The sequence below is a fragment of the Pituophis catenifer genome, unplaced genomic scaffold (genome assembly GCF_029215685.1).
Source record: "Pituophis catenifer annectens isolate HBS135680 unplaced genomic scaffold, rPitCat1.0.hap2 SCAF_2, whole genome shotgun sequence".
NCBI classification, from domain to species: domain Eukaryota; kingdom Metazoa; phylum Chordata; class Lepidosauria; order Squamata; family Colubridae; genus Pituophis; species Pituophis catenifer.
This window is the reverse complement of record NW_027256882.1, coordinates 92080780-92101140: the sequence shown is the minus strand read 5'-3', so window position 1 is coordinate 92101140 and position 20361 is coordinate 92080780. Positions and strand designations below refer to the sequence as shown.

General features: G+C 39.1%; 1 protein-coding gene across 14 annotated transcripts in view; it reads right to left on the bottom strand.

Moving 5' to 3' along the window:
- Window positions 1–20361, bottom strand: part of EBF1 (EBF transcription factor 1) — a 364337-nt gene that overhangs the window by 64947 nt on the left and 279029 nt on the right. For 10 of the 14 annotated variants that reach the window (XM_070933827.1, XM_070933830.1, XM_070933823.1 and 7 more), the window contains 2 exons: window positions 7369–7499; window positions 525–651 (listed from right to left, as the gene is read on the bottom strand). In XM_070933827.1, coding sequence (XP_070789928.1) covers window positions 525–651; window positions 7369–7499 — 258 coding nt within the window. Of the gene's footprint in view, window positions 1–524; window positions 652–7368; window positions 7503–20361 lie in introns of all 14 variants that reach the window. The other 4 variants (XM_070933822.1, XM_070933825.1, XM_070933820.1 and 1 more) reach the window with 1 other exon arrangement.

Below are 20361 nucleotides of genomic sequence, written 5' to 3'. Positions count from 1 at the left end.
TTCTTTGTGTTGGAGGAATTGCATTAATTTGGAATATTCATTACTACAATAGCAGTAGCAATAGCACTTAGACATATACCACTTCACAGTGCTTTACAGCCCTCTCTAAGCAGTTTGCAGAGTCAGCATATTGCCCCCAACTATCTGGGTCCTCATTTTACCCACCTCAGAAGGATGGAAGGCTGAGTCAACCTTGAGCCTGGTTTAGTTAGTTAGTTTATTATATTTATATACCGCCCTTCTCCCGAGGGACTCAGGGTGGTGAACAGCCATGGTATATACAACAAAAATTAAAAGCTTATTAAAATAATTCAATCATTCAGCCAAATTTAAAATATCCAACTAAAATCATTTTAAAACCCCTATCAAAACCCAATTTAAAAAACCTGGTGGGATTCAAACTGCCAAACTACAGCCAGCTGTCAGCAGAAATAGCTTGCAATGCATAGTCTCAAAGTGGCAACACCACCAAAGATTGGTCATCTATATCTTTTCCCATAAAAATAAAATTAAAGCAACATTACCTGTGTAGATAAATCTTCCAGGTGTGCCTTTACAGAACTGTTTGGATTTATAGGACAATGTAACTTCCACAACACCAGGAATATGTCGGGGTGGTGTTTGAACTCTGATAGCATGTGGCGTAATAAGCTAGAAGAAATTGTAAGAATAGAGGAAATTGGTTAGATATAGAATAGTTATATAATAACACATTTTTTTCAGATCACACTACAAAGCTTTGGAATATATAATTAGCCTGTCAGTGTTTGAATGTATTCTTGGAATAACTAGCATAAAAGCCAATGACAACAATATTTGCAAATGTTATTTCCCAGACATAATTATATTAGCTCTGTTTTCGTACACAGCAAATATTTATTTTGGGATATGAGAATTTCTTGTGACAAACCACAACTTTTGATTGAACCAATTTGCAGTTTTTATACTAAGGAATCCCACAGGATTTCCATTTTTCTCTCCTAGCATATGCCAGATCCAATATGAGTGTCCTATTAGAAAACTATCAAGCAAAAAGTAAGGGCTTTCCACATTTCAGTGAAGGCAAAGTTAATTATAATATTGTTCTGTGCAGAATATTCCATGAAACAGAGAGAAGCACAAGGCTGACCTCATATACTTGTTCTGTTTCATCTGGGAGATTCTGGTTTTGTATGCTTTAAAATATTTTGAAGTATTAATTGCATACTGTTGTATGACACTTTCACAAGCCTGGTCACAAAATAATAACTACAATATGTGAATGTGTGTTATGTATATATGTGTCTCTTTATATCAGGAATTAGATCCAATTTTAACAGCCTTTCTCATTTGAGATATTTAAATAAACTATTCTACTACAACGTTACTTCATCTGCTTCAAATATTTCTCTTAACTCATTGGGGAATTGCAGTTGATTAAATGTAAAGATAGGAAAAAATTGTCTCTAAAATTCTGAGCATGTAGGTCTTTCTGTAACAACACAGAATGTTAATTTTTATTTGACACATTTCAGCTTTATTCTATGACCTGTAATTATTGCAGCTACAGTATTGTTGCATATGTTATGAATTTTAAATGGTTATTGTTGATTCTTTACTACTTACCTTGAGCTTTATCAAAATTTATCAAAATTAGTTTGGGCTATTATAAGAAAGTTACCATGCTCCAACTAATCCTGTTGGTTGACACTTAGACATGCCATGATATAACAATGCAATATTTATAATATAAAGAAAGACATATTAAAAACAGCATTTTTGGAATCTTGTTGAAGACTGATTTAAAGTCTTTCTCAGACAAACTACAAACTTAGTTGCAGAGGCCTCAATGTGAGTGTGCCAGATTAGAGGTGGCTAATGGAATAGAGAACACCTGGCCTCCTTCCTGCGCACACTTTGCTCCAGCCCATTCCATTTCCTTAGCTTTATTTTAATTCAATTTTTAAATTTAAAATCTTTATTTGTTTTAATGTTTCCATTGCACTTTATTTAATGTCTTCTGCAAGCTGCCTAGAGTCACCTCTGGTGAGATGGGCACCGTACAAGTTTGATAAATAAATGAACATTGTTTCACTGGCTTTCGGTTGTGACAGTGCAGTTCTTAACTGGCCTTGAGCTTTATCAATATGACATTACTGGATCAATATGATATTACTGGATAGTTTTATCTAACAATTGTTTAGTTCTATAAATAAAAAGATTCAATTTTTTTTAACATAAAAAAGAAATTATGAACAAAAGTAATTCATCTAAATCGAACCAATAAATAAATAAATAAATAAATAAATAAATAAATAAATAAATAAATAAATAAATAAATAAATAAATAAATAAATACTTGAAATGACCAGGAAGAAGTGACAAATCTATATACAGAAAATAAACCAAAGCCTTGTGAACTGCAAAGAATAAATTTTAAAATAAATTATCTTATGTGTTTTTAAATTACCTTATGTGTTTTTTATTGCAGGTCCCTTTATTATTAATCTATCAGTCAGTTCCTTTTCTAGTGTACCTAGATTTTTCTGGTAATCTCAGTCCATCCCCACTGGAGACCATGTACCTTCAGAGATTACTCCAAACTTCACGATCTCAGAATCTGTGAGCTGCGGGGGCATAATCACTGCACTCTGGAAAGATTCCCAATTCAGATCACAATTTGAATAAATCATCAATTTTTCAGATGCCCTCCCTCTTCTGGAAGCTTCCACACCAGCTGACTCATCAACAAACTGCAGAAGAATATTTGGGGTATTTAGTTGTATCTATATATTCTCCCTTCTATCCCTTAGCTTGGGGTAAACCATTCATCAGTGGTTTACACAATTTTTTTTTTTAAAAAAAGATTGATTTATATGCCGCCCTTCTCCAGAGACTCAGGGCGGCTTACAATGTGCTAAGCAACAGTTCATGGGGAAGGATTCTGATGGGGAAAGTGAAACAGGGCTAAAGCTTTGTCTTTGTCTTTAATATCATTGCTCCAATTCAATTCCCTACCCCATCCCATACATACTGACTATTTATTTAACTAAAATCAGCTATGGTTCCCCCAACTACAAACTTCACAATTACTATGCAGGCTTGAAATACAGGAACTACTAGATGTTTAGTCCATTCGTTGGTTCTAAGAATAACCAACTAGGTCTTTCAATGAAGGTCAACAAAGAGGGCATAAAAGAATAACCTTGTTTCATTGTTTATTAGCATCTGTAATTCAGACATAATTTGCCTGGAGAAGATTTCATTTGATAATTATACGGTCTATCTAACTTAAGCAAACAAAACCCACAAGCCAGCAGCCATTGACATCTCATGTCAATGAATTTAATATTTTTTAATATTTAATATTAATATTATTTAATATTTAAAAATATTTTTAATATTTAAAAATATTTAATATTTTTATTAATCATACGCAAGCAATACGAATATATAACCAACCAGATTCAGGATGACAGATGCATGACACACAAATGCACATTAATAAAAAAATAATTAAAGGTCATTCAGGATTCTCCAGGCCCCTCCCCTCTGGCACTGTCTCAGGTGCCGGCCGAGGGAGAGGAGATTAGCCAGGAGCCAGGTGTCTCGGATGAGAGCGAAGAAGGAGAGCCGTCGTTCCTGGATGCACGCCAATGAAGGTGTGATAAATGGTTGCAACAGTTAAGGAGGCGTGCTAGGGATTAGAACTGAGTCACTGGACCACACCCCAGAGACTATATAAGAGAGGGTGGTGGCTGGTAAAACTCCGTGACGAACAAAAACTAATTCTGGCTAGTCACTTGAACAATGTCTTAAGCTGCCGAAGGGATATTGTTTTGCTGGACTATTTGCAATGTGTATGTAATTTTATGTTATCTGTTGCAGTAAAGCTCTTGGCAGACGGTGCTTATATTGTTGCTAAGTTTGAGATAATGACCTGTGTGCGTGCCAAGTACTTTCTTAACCCTCGGCTGGCTGTGTTTGTGTGTGTGTGGAGACGGGGACAGATCATACTGGTTCCGGTGAACCGGTAGTAAAAAGAAAAGCTACCGGTTCCTCTGAACCAGTATTTCCGAAGAGCAGGCATGCCGCATGATTTAAAATCACTAGCAGGAAATCCTGCTTTCTAGTGAATTTAAATTGCGCAGCACAGATGATCCTCCCCTCACTGTTCTACTTACTTTCCCAAGCCTCCTTTTGGTGTGCACTGCGCATGCGCACATGCAGCATGTCTTTGATGAGTACTCTGCATGTACATGCATTTGTCATGCACCACACATGTGCACACATTTGGCATGCACTGTACATGCATACGTGTTTGGCGTGCATCGCACATGCGCATGTGTTTGGCGTGCAGCATGCATGTGCGACCAGCGAACCAGTAGCAAACTGGTTCAGATTTCACCACTGATATAGATATATTTAAATTTTGTAAAAATATATATATTTAATTATGCTATTCTACTTGACTGCTTGTATACAAAATATAGCCCAATTGAAGATAGTTTTCTTTTCTTTTCTAAATGTGATTTTTTTTTAAAAAAATCATGATTATTATGACAATTTAATTGGAGATTAATTGAAAACTCAAGTATCTGTGTTTTCATACACAATTAGCAGGGCAAATTATGCTCTGATTCACTCCTCCAAGTGAAAAAGGTTGCAATTATGTTGTAGAACCTACATCAGAAATATATGTTTAAGTAATAAATACGTAGCCCAAAATCATTTTAAATCAGCATATTTAACATGTATCTCCTATTTTCCACATGCTCAGTTAGCAGAAGTCCTATTTTCTTTAATGAAGTTCACACCAGCATAGCGTCTTAAGAGAAATGACTTGATAATCAGTTTCCATTTCATGCGTATAAATACTGCAATTACAAAGCTTGAATACATGGGAAATAAAATTATAACATTTACATTGCAAATTGCAAAATAGGAAAAGAACACTATTTCAGAAATGAAACTTTGTTTTGTTTCTTATTTCTCAAATATATTCTTAAATACAATTGTTATACTTTATAGGGGCAGGAAGGGATCAAAAAAGGATATTTTAAAACTTCCTTCCGTCAGTTATTTAGTTGTATTTAGCTATATTTCATTCTGGTCTGCGGTGAAAAGTGAATGGCATTTATTTCTAGGCTTTTTATTTATTTATTTAAATGTCATGTAATGACTATTTCAGTAACCCAGACAAGATAAAAAATTATTAATTCTAAGATTTTAATAAATGTTACTTGCTTATACAGACAGAGTTTTGTTCTGGCCTACCTTTGTTTTGAAAAAAGTCCAAAATATGTTAAACAAAGAATAATATCTACTATTACTGAGTTTCTTAATTATCCATGGTACAAACAGAATCTTCTCCTGAAGCCAATAGCAATTATTAAGTTACCATGTCTTACTTGTCAATCAAATCCCTGGACAATTCACAATGTTGTTATGCAGTTCACATTTTTATAAACATGTTGTTAAAATGATCCATAATATTTTAATGGGAATCAAACAATCATACATAAATACAAAACTTATGCACTTGCTGTAAATCTTTATTTTCCTTTTGTAATTCTGTATTTTGCAATTTTTGTCTTGGTGTTCTGCTTCTTCAATTAAAAAACAATAAAAAAATACTATGGGTTTAATCCTGCAATCACAAAAATCAATATATGATGTTTTAACTTATTTTGGTTTGTGTATCTCCTAGGGAAAGCTCCTTAAAAGCACTTCTAAAAATGGAGAGTGCACTTAAGTCTGCGAAAGGTAAGTATGAATATTCATTGTGACAAATGCACAGCTAACAACTGTTCAGTGGTTTTGGTGTGGATATAATTCATAAATATTAAAACAATATTTTTAAGGAAATGGTACAGTTGTATCATGTAATATGGAATAGCACATCAAAGGCCTTAGGAAACACATAATCAGATAATATAATTTTACATAGCTGATGTAAATACAGATACCTGATTGATTCACTGATTGTGATCATATTTTTGCAATTGTCCTATGTAAGAACAGGACATTTGAACATAAGAAGTTATGAGTCCGTGCCCATTTAGCCTAGAATTCAGTTACTATAACTGAAAGTAACTCTCCAAATAGTTCTGGTAAAATAAATGAATACTCTGGGAAATAAATCTCAAGGCATCATCTCAGCCATTTCAATGGCAGCACCTAATAGCATACCAGATTGGAACCCTATTCTAGTTTTTTCCCCACAAGTTTCTGCACCATATATGTAGATCAGCATCCTTAGCTTTTCATAGCATCCATAACTTCTGATGCCTGACACATGTCTCCAAATTGAACGGCCTGTATAAATGGCTAAGGTCTGAGACCTCTATATCCAGGAGCTTTGAATATGTCATCAGAGATTAGAACTGGCAATCAGAAGGAACTTCTCTCCCTTCTGAGATCTCCATATTTGGGGAAATAGACATAAAATGTTTGTCCATCAAAATGAACAGAAATGTACTAGAATTGTACTAGTAAAATGTGCTAGCCTGCATCATGTACATTCTGAAGCATGTGTATTTGGGATGGGCTTATGCCTCATGTGTACTCCCATGTTAAAGTTGCTTCTAAAATTGCCATTTTATCATAATTGGATTAAATAATTGCATGAGAGAACAACAGATAGGAGCATATATTTAAACCAGTTTGTAAAATGGACATTGAGGGATGGTATAAAAAAAGAGGGGGAAATTGCACAGAACAATTAAAGAAACAAAAATAAACAAAATATGAATATAGTGTCATATAGAGTACAAAGTCATTCTCTTATTTTAAAAAGGGGGTACTGAGGACTAAATTGTTATGGTCATCAACAAAACCATAGTTTACATTGAAGTGAACTATAGTTTCTGATGCTGGAAATAACCATTTATTTATCAGGACTGATAGATGTCCATGGAGATTCTCTGTCATCCATATGCTTCAAAGGTGCTTTTTCAAATAGCAACTGGATTTTTTTTTCCTTGAAGATGTTTCTCTTCTCATCCAAGAGGTTTCTTCAGTTCTTCAAATGAGCTTCTTGGATGAGAAGTGAAATGTCTTCAAGGAAAAGCAAAGTCCAGTTGCCATTTGAAAAAGCACCTTTCGGATGATCAGTTACTCCTGATCAGTTACTCCTAATTAGATTATTTGCAACACTGCAGGCATGTTCAAAGGTTTATTTTTTAAATTATTTATTTCATAAATAAAGACATAAATATAAACAGGGAAAACTGATACATGCCACAAGTGCCTCTAATGCCCTGGTTGTTTAAAATGTGAAGAATTAGAAAGCATTCCCTTTGTTCCTATACCACATTTCCTAAAAGAAAGAAAACTGGCTATAAACCAGACACGGTTATGGGATATTAATTTGCAGAAAACACCTACCTCACTCCAGACCAGCATGGTGCCGAATATGACCTGTAACCCATCAAAGAAATTGTCTCCTATGATGATGACAGTGGCACCTCCCGTGGTCCATCCTTCACTTGGACTGATGGCTTTGATACAGGGTGTAGCTGCTTTCCAACACACATGAAAAAGAAGGATTTGGCTGTTAGAATAGGATTTTAATGATAAAAGACCTGGGTGGGGGGAGAGAAAACTTTGATTACCCCTCCTCTTTCTAATATGAAGATCCCTTTCTGTGTCTAGCTCACACTGTCCCCCTCTTTTGTGGGAGAAAAATTTCTAGAACAGATTCTTGAAAAGAATGATTCCCCATTAATTTTTAATTTTGTTCCTATTTTTTTTCCTCTTTAAAAGATAATCTTAGTTGGCAGCCCATTGAAAGAAAAGAGCAGACTTGCTAGTCGAAGACTGACTGGCTGGAGAAAAGAGTGCATTCTTCAAATTCTTAGTTCCTGCCTGTACAAAATATGACCCTGCCTTCTTCTTTTTTGGAGATTCATCATAAAGGACTTTGGTAAACCTGCCTCATGATTACAATGTTTTTGATGGCAAATAGCCATGATGTATCATTATGTTTAAATAATTTTGGTACTTTGCAGCCATGAAAATCTATACAGAGCGTATTTGGAAACACAACAGATCTCTGCAAAGGTTTAGGGGGGAAATGGATTATCTTTGAAAAAGATGCCATTACATATTAGAAAATGAAGCCACAGTCCTATTTTTAACCATATGTTTGTTAGCAATAGCATATATTTTAATGAATCCAAAGATGGTAGGCTTTATAATATTGATTAATTTTTGAAAGGATGAAACTTAATTACCAATCATTGAACAGAGCACAAAAATCTACAGTTAATACTAGAAAATTTTTCTAGTCTAGTTATAATGAATTTGTATAATCCTAGAGTTAATCTAAAAAGAGGCAACATGAAGTAAATGACCAAGAACTGAGCAACTTCCATTTATATATCCTTTTTAACTTTTCACTTTAGGCATTATGGTATAAGGGATGTCCATGCCATTTGGGGGTATATTTTTTTGGTTCAAAAACTACTACAGTTTTTCAAGGCTTCACCTTTGGATCTAATTCAGAGATGGCACAGTTTTGTTATGCCAAGACTGAAAGATGACTCACTGTTATTCTTTCTTTTATCTACACTATCTTATTCTCTGCATGACTGCCATGTTAAGCACATCTTCACCGGCAAGTAAAAACCTGCCTGTGGAAAGGAACATTCTTAAATTCTTTTATGGAAATAAGCAATGGGGTCCTCCAATGAGCAGGATAAACCAAATCAAATGCATTCCCTGATGAATTATGGACACATCCATATAAATTTCTTAGAAGTATTATCTAAACAGCTTGATTTTGTCTTTTTCTAGCTTATTTTTTCAACTTCCCAGTCTAGCCTAAATTCTGGGATTTTCTTGGTCATCTTCCAACCTAGCACTAACTTCAAAATCAGCAAAAAAAATTAGCTGGAAAATGCTAAAAAATCAATTTTCTCTTCCTACATATTGCCGAACTCTGCTCTGAATGGCTTGGGGACTCCCTGAAGAATATATGTTGTGTGGATTAAGAGGAAAATGAGTAAAGAAATTCCTTTTATGTATATGCAAATCTGCTCATATTATGTTGGACTGAGCTACTACTCTCTCAAGGGAGTATATAATCATCTTGTTCCAAGATTATCTTCCCTTTCTCTATAAAATGTGACAAAGTCTTTGAGAGTTGAAGCTGTGTTATGTTGTGTAATGACTATTTCCAAGACTTTGGTAGACCATGTGTGTTTAAACTACACTTGAACCCAAATTCCTATTGTCTAGTATTTAGACATAGGCATTTAGATATAGGTGTACACCCGCATGCACATGCATGCCTGTGCACACATGTATGCACACAGGTACATACCCACACAGGGTGATTGCCCTCCAAGCAAAGAGAATGACTTGGAGCAACCTTCAGGTATTTATATCCAAATACAAATGGATATGGGAGAATGATATCATTGGGGCTCAAGTTCAATCCCATTTATGTGCACGATTATAACCATCTGCAAGTTTCTTCTTCCTAGACCAGACTCAATTCCAGTTTTTTTAAAAAATGAAACTACTGACCCAAGACACAGGGTTTCTCTGAAGATAAATAGGTTTGAATGGATTTTGCATATGCGGGAAAATTAAGGTGACCAGATTTTAACATTGGTAAAGAGGGACATTGTGGGCGTGGCTTATTTTGTGGGAGTGGCTAGCTGGTCATGTGACTGGGTGGGCGTGGCTAGCTGGTCATGTGACCGGGTGGCCATGGCTATGTCTATAGGGTAAGGTGAACAGATTTTAACATTGGTAAGAAGGACACCATTGTGGGCGTGGCTTATTGTGTGGGCGTGTCTTGGAGGCCATATGACTGGGTGAGCGTGGCTACCTGGTCATGTGACTGGGTGGCCATGGCTATGTGTATAGGGACTACTCAGAGGGCTGAAAAGTCATTTCTGACAGGTCCTCACACTTTTGACTGGTCCTCACACTTATGACCATCCTCACATTTATGCCCGTGCAGCATTCTTAACAACCATGTCACTCATTTCACAACTGCTTCTCTTCAACAAGGTGACAAGATAGGGCAAAAATGTAAAATGTGAGGACAGTCGTAAGTTCGAGGACTGGTCAAAAGTGTGAGGACCAGTCAAAAATAACTTTTTCAGCCCTCTGAGTAGTCCATATGCACAAAAGGACTAACCAGAGAGCTGAAAAAAGTCATTTCTGACAGGTCCTCGCACTTTTGACTGGTCCTCACACTTATGACCATCCTCACATTTATGCCCATGCAGCATTCTTAACAACCATGTCACTCATTTCACAACTGCTTCTCTTCACCATGATGACAAGATAGGGCAAAAATGTAAAATGTGAGGACAGTCATAAGTTCGAGGACTGGTCAAAAGTGTGAGGACCAGTCAAAAATAACTTTTTCAGCCCTCTGAGTAGTCCATATGCACAAAAGGATTACAGCAATAGAGAGGGATGAAGGAATGGAAATTAGGGTAGGAGTGAGGGTAAGAGAGGGAGGAAGAGAGGAGGAGAAGGAGAAAGAAAGAGGAAGTAGGGAGGAGAAAAAGAGGGTGGGGGGAAGAGAAAGTAAGAAGGAAAGAAAAGAGAGAGGTGGTAGGTTTGAGGAGAAAGATTGCTGTACAATAAAAAAGATGAAAGGGAAGAAAGCCAACCCCAAGCAAATATAAAGATATTAAGATAAAGAATGAATTGTTAAACTTTAAAGAATAAAAGAGAACAAATATGAATAAATAGCAATAATTAGAAACACACATACAAACATACAATGTATTTTCTTTGAACAGAATATTTGGCTCGTTCACAAATTTAAACAGCGTTTAGTCATTTCAATTAAATTTACAATTTCTATATTTCCTTTTTGCCATATTTATTCCTCATCTATTTTTTTAAAAAACCAATATTACCCTTCATCCTCATCTCTAATCTTAATCAAATTCAATTTTTCCCTTCTATTCTATATTATACCCCTTCCCATTGTCATCTATTTTTATATCCATCCTCACATTGTTTAATTATGTAATTATGTAATACAGTTGTTTAATACAAATTCAACATTTTAATATAAATCAATTAGTTATAAAACTATCTTTTTTGTATATTAATCAATATGAACATGAATATTCCAATTATTTCCATGCAATCCAATTTCTTACAAATCAATTAATTATATTTACCAATAATAATAAACCAAATAATTTCTCCCATATATTCCTCCGAACCACAACTTAACCATTTCTGCTTTCAACACAATATACAATTAATAGTATCTCAATTATTACAATTCCCTAGTTAAATACAGCTTTTTTTCCTTTGTGTTTTAAAATCTTGAACTCTCCTCCTAAATTTCCCATTGTTTGCAGTTTTTCACCTACCTTTTTTGGGGAGGAAAAATAAAAATAAAAATAAATCTCTCTCTGCCTCATTTTGTCACGCTGCACCAAAGACCCTGGTTTCGGTTTCGTTTCTGAAGCTTAGCTAGGGGAAAAAAAAACTGCTTTACACTGATTGCCTGTAGGGCGGCCCTTTGAAGCCCCGGGCAAGAGTTTAAACAGTTTTTTTTTCTTCTAGCCATCAGCTGGGGCTCAAGAAAAATCGGGACTTTTTTGAAACGCCGCGGGACGCGGGACAAATTGCTCAAAAGCGGGACTGTCCCGCCAAAAGCGGGACGTCTGGTCACCTTAGGGAAAATGGTAATAGAAAATACATGATTTGTTCTTATACCCAGGCTTTATTTAAAAGCAGCTGTTTAATATGAAGTTGTTGAAAAATGTGAAATAAGTCATTTTTTCCTTTCCTTTTCATACAGTATATATAAATATAAACAGATAGAAAATAAATAAAAATGTAAATAAATATTAAGCAGGCAAAGAACATACCATTAATAGAGTTTTTAACCATTCACTGTTGAATGGTTGAATGGTTCTTCTTTCTGCATTCTACCATTGCACAAATGATAAAGCGTGTGTGTGTGTGTGAGTGAGTGAGTGTGTATAAATAAAAATATTAAGCAATTAGAATAGAGCAAAAAATAACCAAAAGAATTATGATTTTTTTCCCCAAGCAAAATGCCATCTCTCTTTTTCCTCCCAAATTACCATGCAGCCAGTTAAGAGCAAGTTGTCAATTAACTACATCATGATATTCAGTGCTTTTTTGGGGGGTGGGGGTGGGAGCTAACATTCTTTAGGATATAAGAACATAAACAATTTGCAGAAGCAATTCAGAATTATATTTTAGAAAGATAATCTTGCAGACCTAAGGAGTTTAATAATCTCTTAAATATTCACCAAATTTAATGATCGTAGAACAAATAATGCTGAGTATTTTCATGCTTCTGTATTAGCATGATATAATTATTCTTGTTTGGGAAGGAGGGAAGGAGGGAGGGAGGAAAGGAAGGAAGGAAGGAAGGAAGGAAGGAAGGAAGGAAGGAAGGAAGGAAATAGGCCTATTAGATCCTCCCATCCCTAACTGATATACCCAACAGGATATCAGAGGGAGCTTGAGGTTGTTCTGGAAAGTCTTCTACATGGTCCAAAGAAAGCCTTGGTGGTTAGATGGCATGAAAGACAAGCCATGGCCTTGAACTGGATTAGATTGTGTCTGAGTAGCCTCTCCATGACCACGGTTCCCACTCTCTTTGCGGTATACAGAGGAGTTGAGGAATTTAAAGAGACTAAGAGATGTCTAGAGCATTGCTGGCAAATTACAGAGAGTGAAGACAATTTATTTATTTATTTATTTATTTATTTAAATTTCTATACCGCCCTTCTCCAATGTAGGACTCAGGGCGGTGAACAGCCAAAGTAAAAACAAGACATACATACAAAACATACAAAATCTAAAAAAGAACTGTTTAAAATAATTAAATAATTTTGGCCGTAATTAAAACATTCCAATTTAAAATCCGTTTAAAATTTGACTCAAGCCAGCCCAGCTAGTTGAAATAAATGGGTTTTCAGGGCCCGACGAAAAATCCGGAGGTCTGTTATTGTACGTAGCTCTGGGGGGAGGTTGTTCCAGAGGGCGGGTGCCGCCACAGAGAAGGCTCTCCCCCTGGGGGTCGCCAGCCGACATTGTCTGGCGGACGGCACCCTGAGGAGGCCCACTCTGTGGGAGCGTACTGGCCGGTGGGAGGCTATTGGTGGCAGAAGGCGGTCTCGTAGGTACCCCGGCCCTAAGCCATGGAGCGCTTTAAAGGTGGTCACCAACACCTTGAAGTGCACCCGGAAGACCACCGGGAGCCAGTGCAGCTCGCGCAGGAGAGGTGTCACGTGGGAGCGCCTCGTCGCCCCCAAAATCCCCCGCGCGGCCGCGTTCTGGACCAGCTGGAGCCTCCGGGTGCACCCCAGGGGGAGCCCCATGTAGAGAGCGTTGCAGTAGTCCAGGCGGGAAGTGACGAGTGCCTGAGTGACTGTGCGTAGGGAGTCCCGATCTAGGAAGGGGCGCAACTGGCGTATCAGGCGGACCTGATAAAAAGCCCCCCTGGCCACGGCCGCCAAATGATCTTCTAACGACAGCCGTGCGTCCAGGAGGACGCCCAAGTTACGAGCCCTCTCCGTGGGGGCGAGTGATTCGCCCCCAATAGCCAGCGATGGCGTCAGCTGGCTATATCGGGACGCCGAAAGCCACAGCCACTCGGTCTTGGAGGGGTTGAGTTGGAGCCTGTTTCTCCCCATCCAGGCCCGCACGGCCTCCAGGCACTGGGACATCACTTTAAGGGCATCATTGGGGTGGCCTGGGGTGGAGATGTACAGCTGGGTGTCATCAGCGTACTGATGGAACTCCACCCCGAAGCCACGGATGATCTCACCCAGCGGCTTTACATAAATGTTGAACAGAAGGGGCGAGAGGACCGACCCTTGTGGCACCCCACAAGCAAGGTGCCTCGGGGTCGACCGCTGCCCCCCTGTCAACACAGATTGCGACCGGTCAGAGAGGTAGGAGGAGAACCACCGCAAAACGGTGCCTCCCACCCCCAACCCCGCCAACCGGTGCAACATGATACCATGGTCGATGGTATCAAAAGCCGCTGAGAGGTCTAACAGGACCAGGATAGAGGAGCAACCCCTATCCCGGGCCCTCCAGAGATCATCCACCAATGCGACCAATGCCGTTTCCGTGCTGTGTCCAGGCCGGAAGCCGGACTGGAGCGGGTCTAGATAGACAGCTTCATCCAGGTACCGGGGAAGCTGTTGCGCCACCACACTCTCAACAACCTTCGCAATGAAGCGAAGGTTGGAGACTGGACGATAGTTAGCCAAAACAGCCGGATCCAGAGAAGGCTTCTTGAGGAGGGGCCTCACCACCGCTTCTTTCAAAGCGGCCGGCAGGACCCCCTCACCCAAAGAAGCGTTAACAATCTTCTGGAGCCAGCCTCGTGTCACCTCCCGGGAAGCCAGTACCAACCAGGAGGGACACGGGTCCAATAAACATGTGGTCGCGTTCAGCCGTCCCAGGACCCTGTCCATGTCCTCGGGAGCCACAGGATCAAACTCCCCCCAGATAACACTCTCAAGACCTGTCTCAGTCATCCCGTCTGGACATACCCAGTCAGAGGCCAGCCCTTCCCGAATCTGAGCGATTTTGTCATACAGATACTGCACAAAATCCTCAGCTCGACCCTGCAAGGGGTCATCCCGCACTTCCAGATGGAGGAGGGAGCGGGTCACCCTAAACAGGGCGGCTGGGCGATTATCTGATGACGCGATAAGAGCGGCAAAATAGCTAGTTTTCGCCGCTTTTATCGCCACTAGGTAGGTCTTAATATGAGACCTCACCAGTGTTCGGTCAGGTTCGGAGCGGCTGGTCCTCCAACTACTCTCCAGGCGTCTTTTCCGGCGCTTCATCTCCCTAAGCTCCTCGGAAAACCAAGGAGCTAGGTGAGTTCGGTGCCGGGTCAGAGGCCGCAAAGGCACGACTCGGTCCAAGGCCCCGGCAGCCGCACTATCCCAGGCGGCCACCAGGTCTTCAGCCGAGTCATGAGCCAGGATCTCAGGAAATGGCCCAAGCTCCATCTGGAACCTATCAGGGTCCATCAGGTGCCTGGGGCGGAACCACCTGGTCGGTCCCGCCTCCCTGCGGCAGGGTGCAGCGGTTAGAAAGTCCAGTCGAAGGAGCGAGTGGTCAGACCATGACAAGGGTTCGATGGCTATATCCCCTATATCAAGGCCACTCAACCACTGACCAGAGATAAAAACTAAGTCCAGAGTGTGTCCTCCTGTGTGAGTGGGGTCATGAATTAACTGAGTAAGGTCCATGGCCGTCATGGAAGCCATGAACTCTCGAGCCACCTCAGACGTTTCACCGATAGATGGCAGGTTGAAATCCCCCATGATGGCAAGTCTGGGGGTGTCCACCGCCACCTCGGCTATAACGTTAAGGAGCTCGGGCAGGGCCGTTGCCACGTGGCAGGGAGCCAGGTACGTGACCAACAGGCCCATCTGTACTCCACGACCCCACTTCACAAAGAGGGACTCGCATCCGGCTATCTGTGGAACAGTGGTCTCCCTTGGATCCAGACCTTCCTTTATAATAACCGCCTACCCTGGTGGTAAGGGTAGTGAAACATGATTAATTCTCCATCCTTATTGCATTTGCAGATACCCATTCAGCAGCCCTATTTTGGGTGACCTGATCTCTTCTCAGAGTTTATCTATAGGGTCACTGTGAAGATTATGCTGTACATCTCAGAGATAAAGTCACTTGCGTCTGCTCTATATTGGACTCTCACTTTAGGGCAGTGCCAATGGAAATTTACCCAATGGGGCTAAGACTTAGAAGTTCATATGGAGAGAGTCTGATGCCTTTGCACCTGAAGATGTGGATAGCTCTCTTGCAGTTTGGCTACCTCTATGTTAGATTCCTGTTGCTTCTGGCTGGTTAAGGATGCCAAGGGAGAGGATGAATGATTACATCTGGGTGGTGGTTAATAATTCTTTGAGGGACGGGGTGATTTTATTGGCTTTCAAGGAGGCATTGGCATGCCCTGTCCTGAAAGGGCCATTTCATCCAGTCTATAAACTTCTCTTTTGGGAAAAGGTTGAGAACAAAGCAACTACAGAGGACTTTGGATGAAGTGGAATATCTCTTTTCATTCAGAGTTCAGGGTGGGTTATGGGAGTGAAATAGCATTCATTAAACTATTAGTTTACATCTGATGGGAGCAGGATGGGGACAATGTAGCTATCCTCATTCTTCTTGACTTTTTAATAGCTTTTGATGTCATCAATGATACCCTTCTGCACTTGCTTTGGGAGTTGGGGGAAGGCGGTATTCTGTTGTGCTCATTCTCTTCCTTCCTCCAGGATAGTCCCAGTCAGGTGAGAGAGATCCAGTCTGTGGCACTTACTCATCCCTAGCCAAAGTTGACATTTGCATATTCAATGACCATAAATGACCATAATAGAGGTAAGCCTCTGCTTCCATTTGGAGCCATGCCATTGCATCTGTTACTTGTTTCATTGTTTATTTCACTGCATATGCATTCTTAGCATGCTGACTCTTTTGGCTTTTAGGTTTATGAGTATAATTAAGAAGTTGCAATTTCTTAATGTAGTGATTGGTCTGGTGGTTGTAGTTTACAGTATCTGGATTTGATGTACAAGGCCTGCAGTTCTTTCAGTTCTCAAATGCCTACCTGTGCATCTCCTTACTATAAAAAGTATAATTCATGACAGTGTACAAGATAATCTATAGAAGTGTCATCAATACTGAAAGCATTTTAAATGCATGCTGTACTGAATCAAACTAACACTTCATGCATGATACATGACCTATACATCCCCTTATATAATCATTCTATCATACTAAATAAAATGTACGATTTGTGATCTTTATGAAATCAATGACCTTGCATATTTAGATTGTCACTGAATTGTGCTCAAAGCAAAAGTACTTTATAATAGTGAAAGCAAGGCAAAAAAAGGAATGGGTTTGTTCCTAGAAAACCTGGGAAGGGAATAGTCCACATATGACCAAGGTGCCAGTAGAGTTTCTTTCACAGCAGCAAAAATGCAGACAAAAATCTGGAAAATTCTGCTCAGAAGAAATGTCTAAGCCTTCTCTAAAAGGACAGGAAATGAACCTACTAAAATTTAGAAGCATTTCTCTGAGGAATCTTAAAATTTCCACAAATTGAATCTATTACAAATCGAATAGGCACTATCCTGGCATTTTGGCTTGTACTTGTTGGATCAAGAAAAGAAAAGCGAATGCACGAACCAGTTCTGGCCTTCAGAACCTAGCTTGGGTTTTTTTTTACTTGTGTTTTTAGGCACAAAGCAAATGCCACTTAAAGTACAAGGGCTTCCCCAAAGTTGTTATCATTAACTACATTGCCCTTTGTGGGGTTTTCTCCCATTTTTGTAGCCACTGTGGGTAGAGAATTTCCTCCCTTCAAACAGTGACAATAAAATGATTACCCTGCCTCACTTTAGCATAATTGTTCAGAAATGCTCATAGCATATTGCCAACTAAAAGTGGAAATTATTAGGTAGCTGTTCTTTGTTATAATAATGATCACTCCACAAATAAAAGCTCTTCTCCCAAAGGTACGGCAAGGCACAAAATGCTAATTCTGAAGATTATGTGCCTGCTTTTATTAAATATTACTATGCCCTGTTCTGTTTGAGGGTTTCACTGCTCTGATTGTTTTATGAGTGCCATGTTAATGTCATTCCCATCTCGCTAGCAGCAGGCACACATTTTAGCTTTTGCAGAATTGATCAAAGGCTACGTGCTGTGGGAATTGCTGAGAAAACACGGACAAGCAGTAAAAATCTAACTGATTAATTGGTTTAAATTTCATTTCAGGGTGTTGACCTTTGGCTTGGGAGTCTAATACTACACTAAGAGTCAGGCCTAATTACGAGATTTCCAATTTGCTTCGCACAAAGGCGGAGAGAGAGAGAGAGAGAGGGGAAAATGAATACGAAAAATAATTATAGAGAGGTGGGAGACTTCTGTTTCTATATTTATTTAACTGCTAATGTTCTCTATGTGTGTGCATATGCTCACACGAATATACAAACATTTTTACTGGGGATGCCCTATCATCACCTGCTGGGCAACCAGAGTGTCTAATGATACAAATAAATTAAGGAGCTACTGGCAATGTCAAAACTTGTGATTTGCCGTATTGAGTATTTCAAAGGCTGGCAGATAAAACATACCCTTCATTAGTAAGTAAACAACATCCCCCCTCCCCAACTCCCAAAAGAAAAATCTATTTCATTGATATAAAACAAGGGGAAATGGTGCTTACTTGGTAGTTTATGGGTGGCCTTGGAAATAAGGGTTAATTGAACTCAGACGTGCAGACTTACTGAGCCAAATTAGTGACATGCAGAGCTATTGGCCAAGTTCTGCCTTTGCTCTTTTTTTTGGTTCAGAAAACCTGTGCTATGATTAATGTAGAGGTTGTGCAGGTGCTGAAGAGTTACCCATTTCCTAGCCCCTTCAGTATTTATCATAAAAGACTGGATGAGCTTCCATAGAGAAGGCTTTGTAGCTCTCAGAGTTAGGATGATGCACAAATATAGCTACTGGTTATGACTGAAATGGTCTATATTCAGAGGATCCAGTAAACTGGGAGAATAGGATACTACCAAACTGGGAAGTAAAGAAGGGGGAAGCAACCAATTCTAATAAAATGAGTTTGTTTATACTTAAACTGGAAAGTATTTGTCCAAATATTCCCAAGTTAACTAATTAAAATATCCATAGACCATTAATAATTAATTCTTCCATAGTAATTAAGATGTCTTAGATTACATATGTACCAAATTTTACCTTCTGGTTTCTCTACCCTTTCTGCACTTAATGAAGGCTTAATGAAACAGGGTTATGTATAGGATATTCAGAGGTAGCTAGTTATAGGATGGTGCAACCAAAGGCTAAATAATGAGCTAAACAAGAACCATTGTAAGCCTGGCCGCACAGCATCATTTATATAATAGTAATAACAACAATAACAAAATACAAAGACCTGCTAATAGAAATGGAATGGCAATAGAAAAAGAAAGTAAAGGCAGTACAATAGTAATAGGTGCCTTGGATGCAATCCCCATCCTGATAAACCATCAGCACTGATAAAATCACCATCAGTCAACTGTAAAAGGCAGCTTTACTTGGAACAGTTTACATCCTGTGACAATACTTTCAAACATCAACATCTTCCTATCCTGGGTACTTGGGAACAACTCAATAAGTGGATAAAACTGCCAAATCCAGTCTCAACATCTTGCTGACTATGTGACGAACCATAATACTGCAGTCTCAAATACAAGCACCAACTCACTGCAAGAAACAAATGAACTAATGTACAGCAAGGCGACAGTTATAACTGAATACCTTGGATGCAAATGAACAAACAGGAAAAAAAAAAAAGTCAAACAGTACCACAATGGAAGATCAGGTTGGAAAATATGATCAGATGCAAGCAAGCTAGAAAAAAAAGATAAAGAAAAGAAGTCCAACCAATATCTGATCAAGAAATATCACCCAGAAACAAAGAAGATCAAGGAAGTAAATAACAGCTATCACCAAGATGATCAGTAGATACAAAGGTTGAATTGTAGACTCTCCAATTTCAGTTGAATAAAAAATGTTTCTACCAAACATAATAAACCAGTCAACACCTGACTGTACAGGTAACAGTACAGTTCCAGTTCTGTGCACAGCTATCGAACAACTCAAAGAAATATAATAAGAATGCAACTTTGATAAAGGTGATGGGAAAAAATGAAAAGATGCTGAAATGAAAGAACTTGTAATAATTGCAGAATTGGTGGAGAAAAGGGCAAGGAAGATCAAGAATTGGTTAGCACCAGACAAAGAAGAACTGCATGGTTTTTGATTGAAACATCTGACTGGTCTATTGTACATTCACTCATTCCCAACAACATAGTGCAAGGAGGTGAAATAGAAGATTGGTTAAACTCTGGCAAAAACCTACCAGATAAAGGAAGAGTCAACAAAAGGGACAGCACTAATCAACTGGAGGTCAATTACCTGCTTACCAACAACTTTCAAATAGCTAACTGGTGTGGTAGCTGATGCAGTCCAGCAGCCTCTAGCTCTTTCCACTTCAGCAGAAATGAAACTGACCAAACAGCATGAAGGGAATTAACAGCTGGGCAATTCTAGTCATTAGATAAAAAGAAGGAATGGTGGGATGGACTCAAGCAGAATTAAAAGCCCTGGATAGGAAGACAAGGCCCATGTAGAGTGTGTTGCAGTAGTCAAGCTATGAAGTAGTCCTGCCCACAATATAGGACAGTGTAGAACTGATACACTAGATGAAGCTGGGCAAAAATCTTCTTAGCCACATCTGCCACCTGCTCAATGAGCAGGATCTGTGAGTCCAGGAAGACCTCCAAATTCTTGAATGAT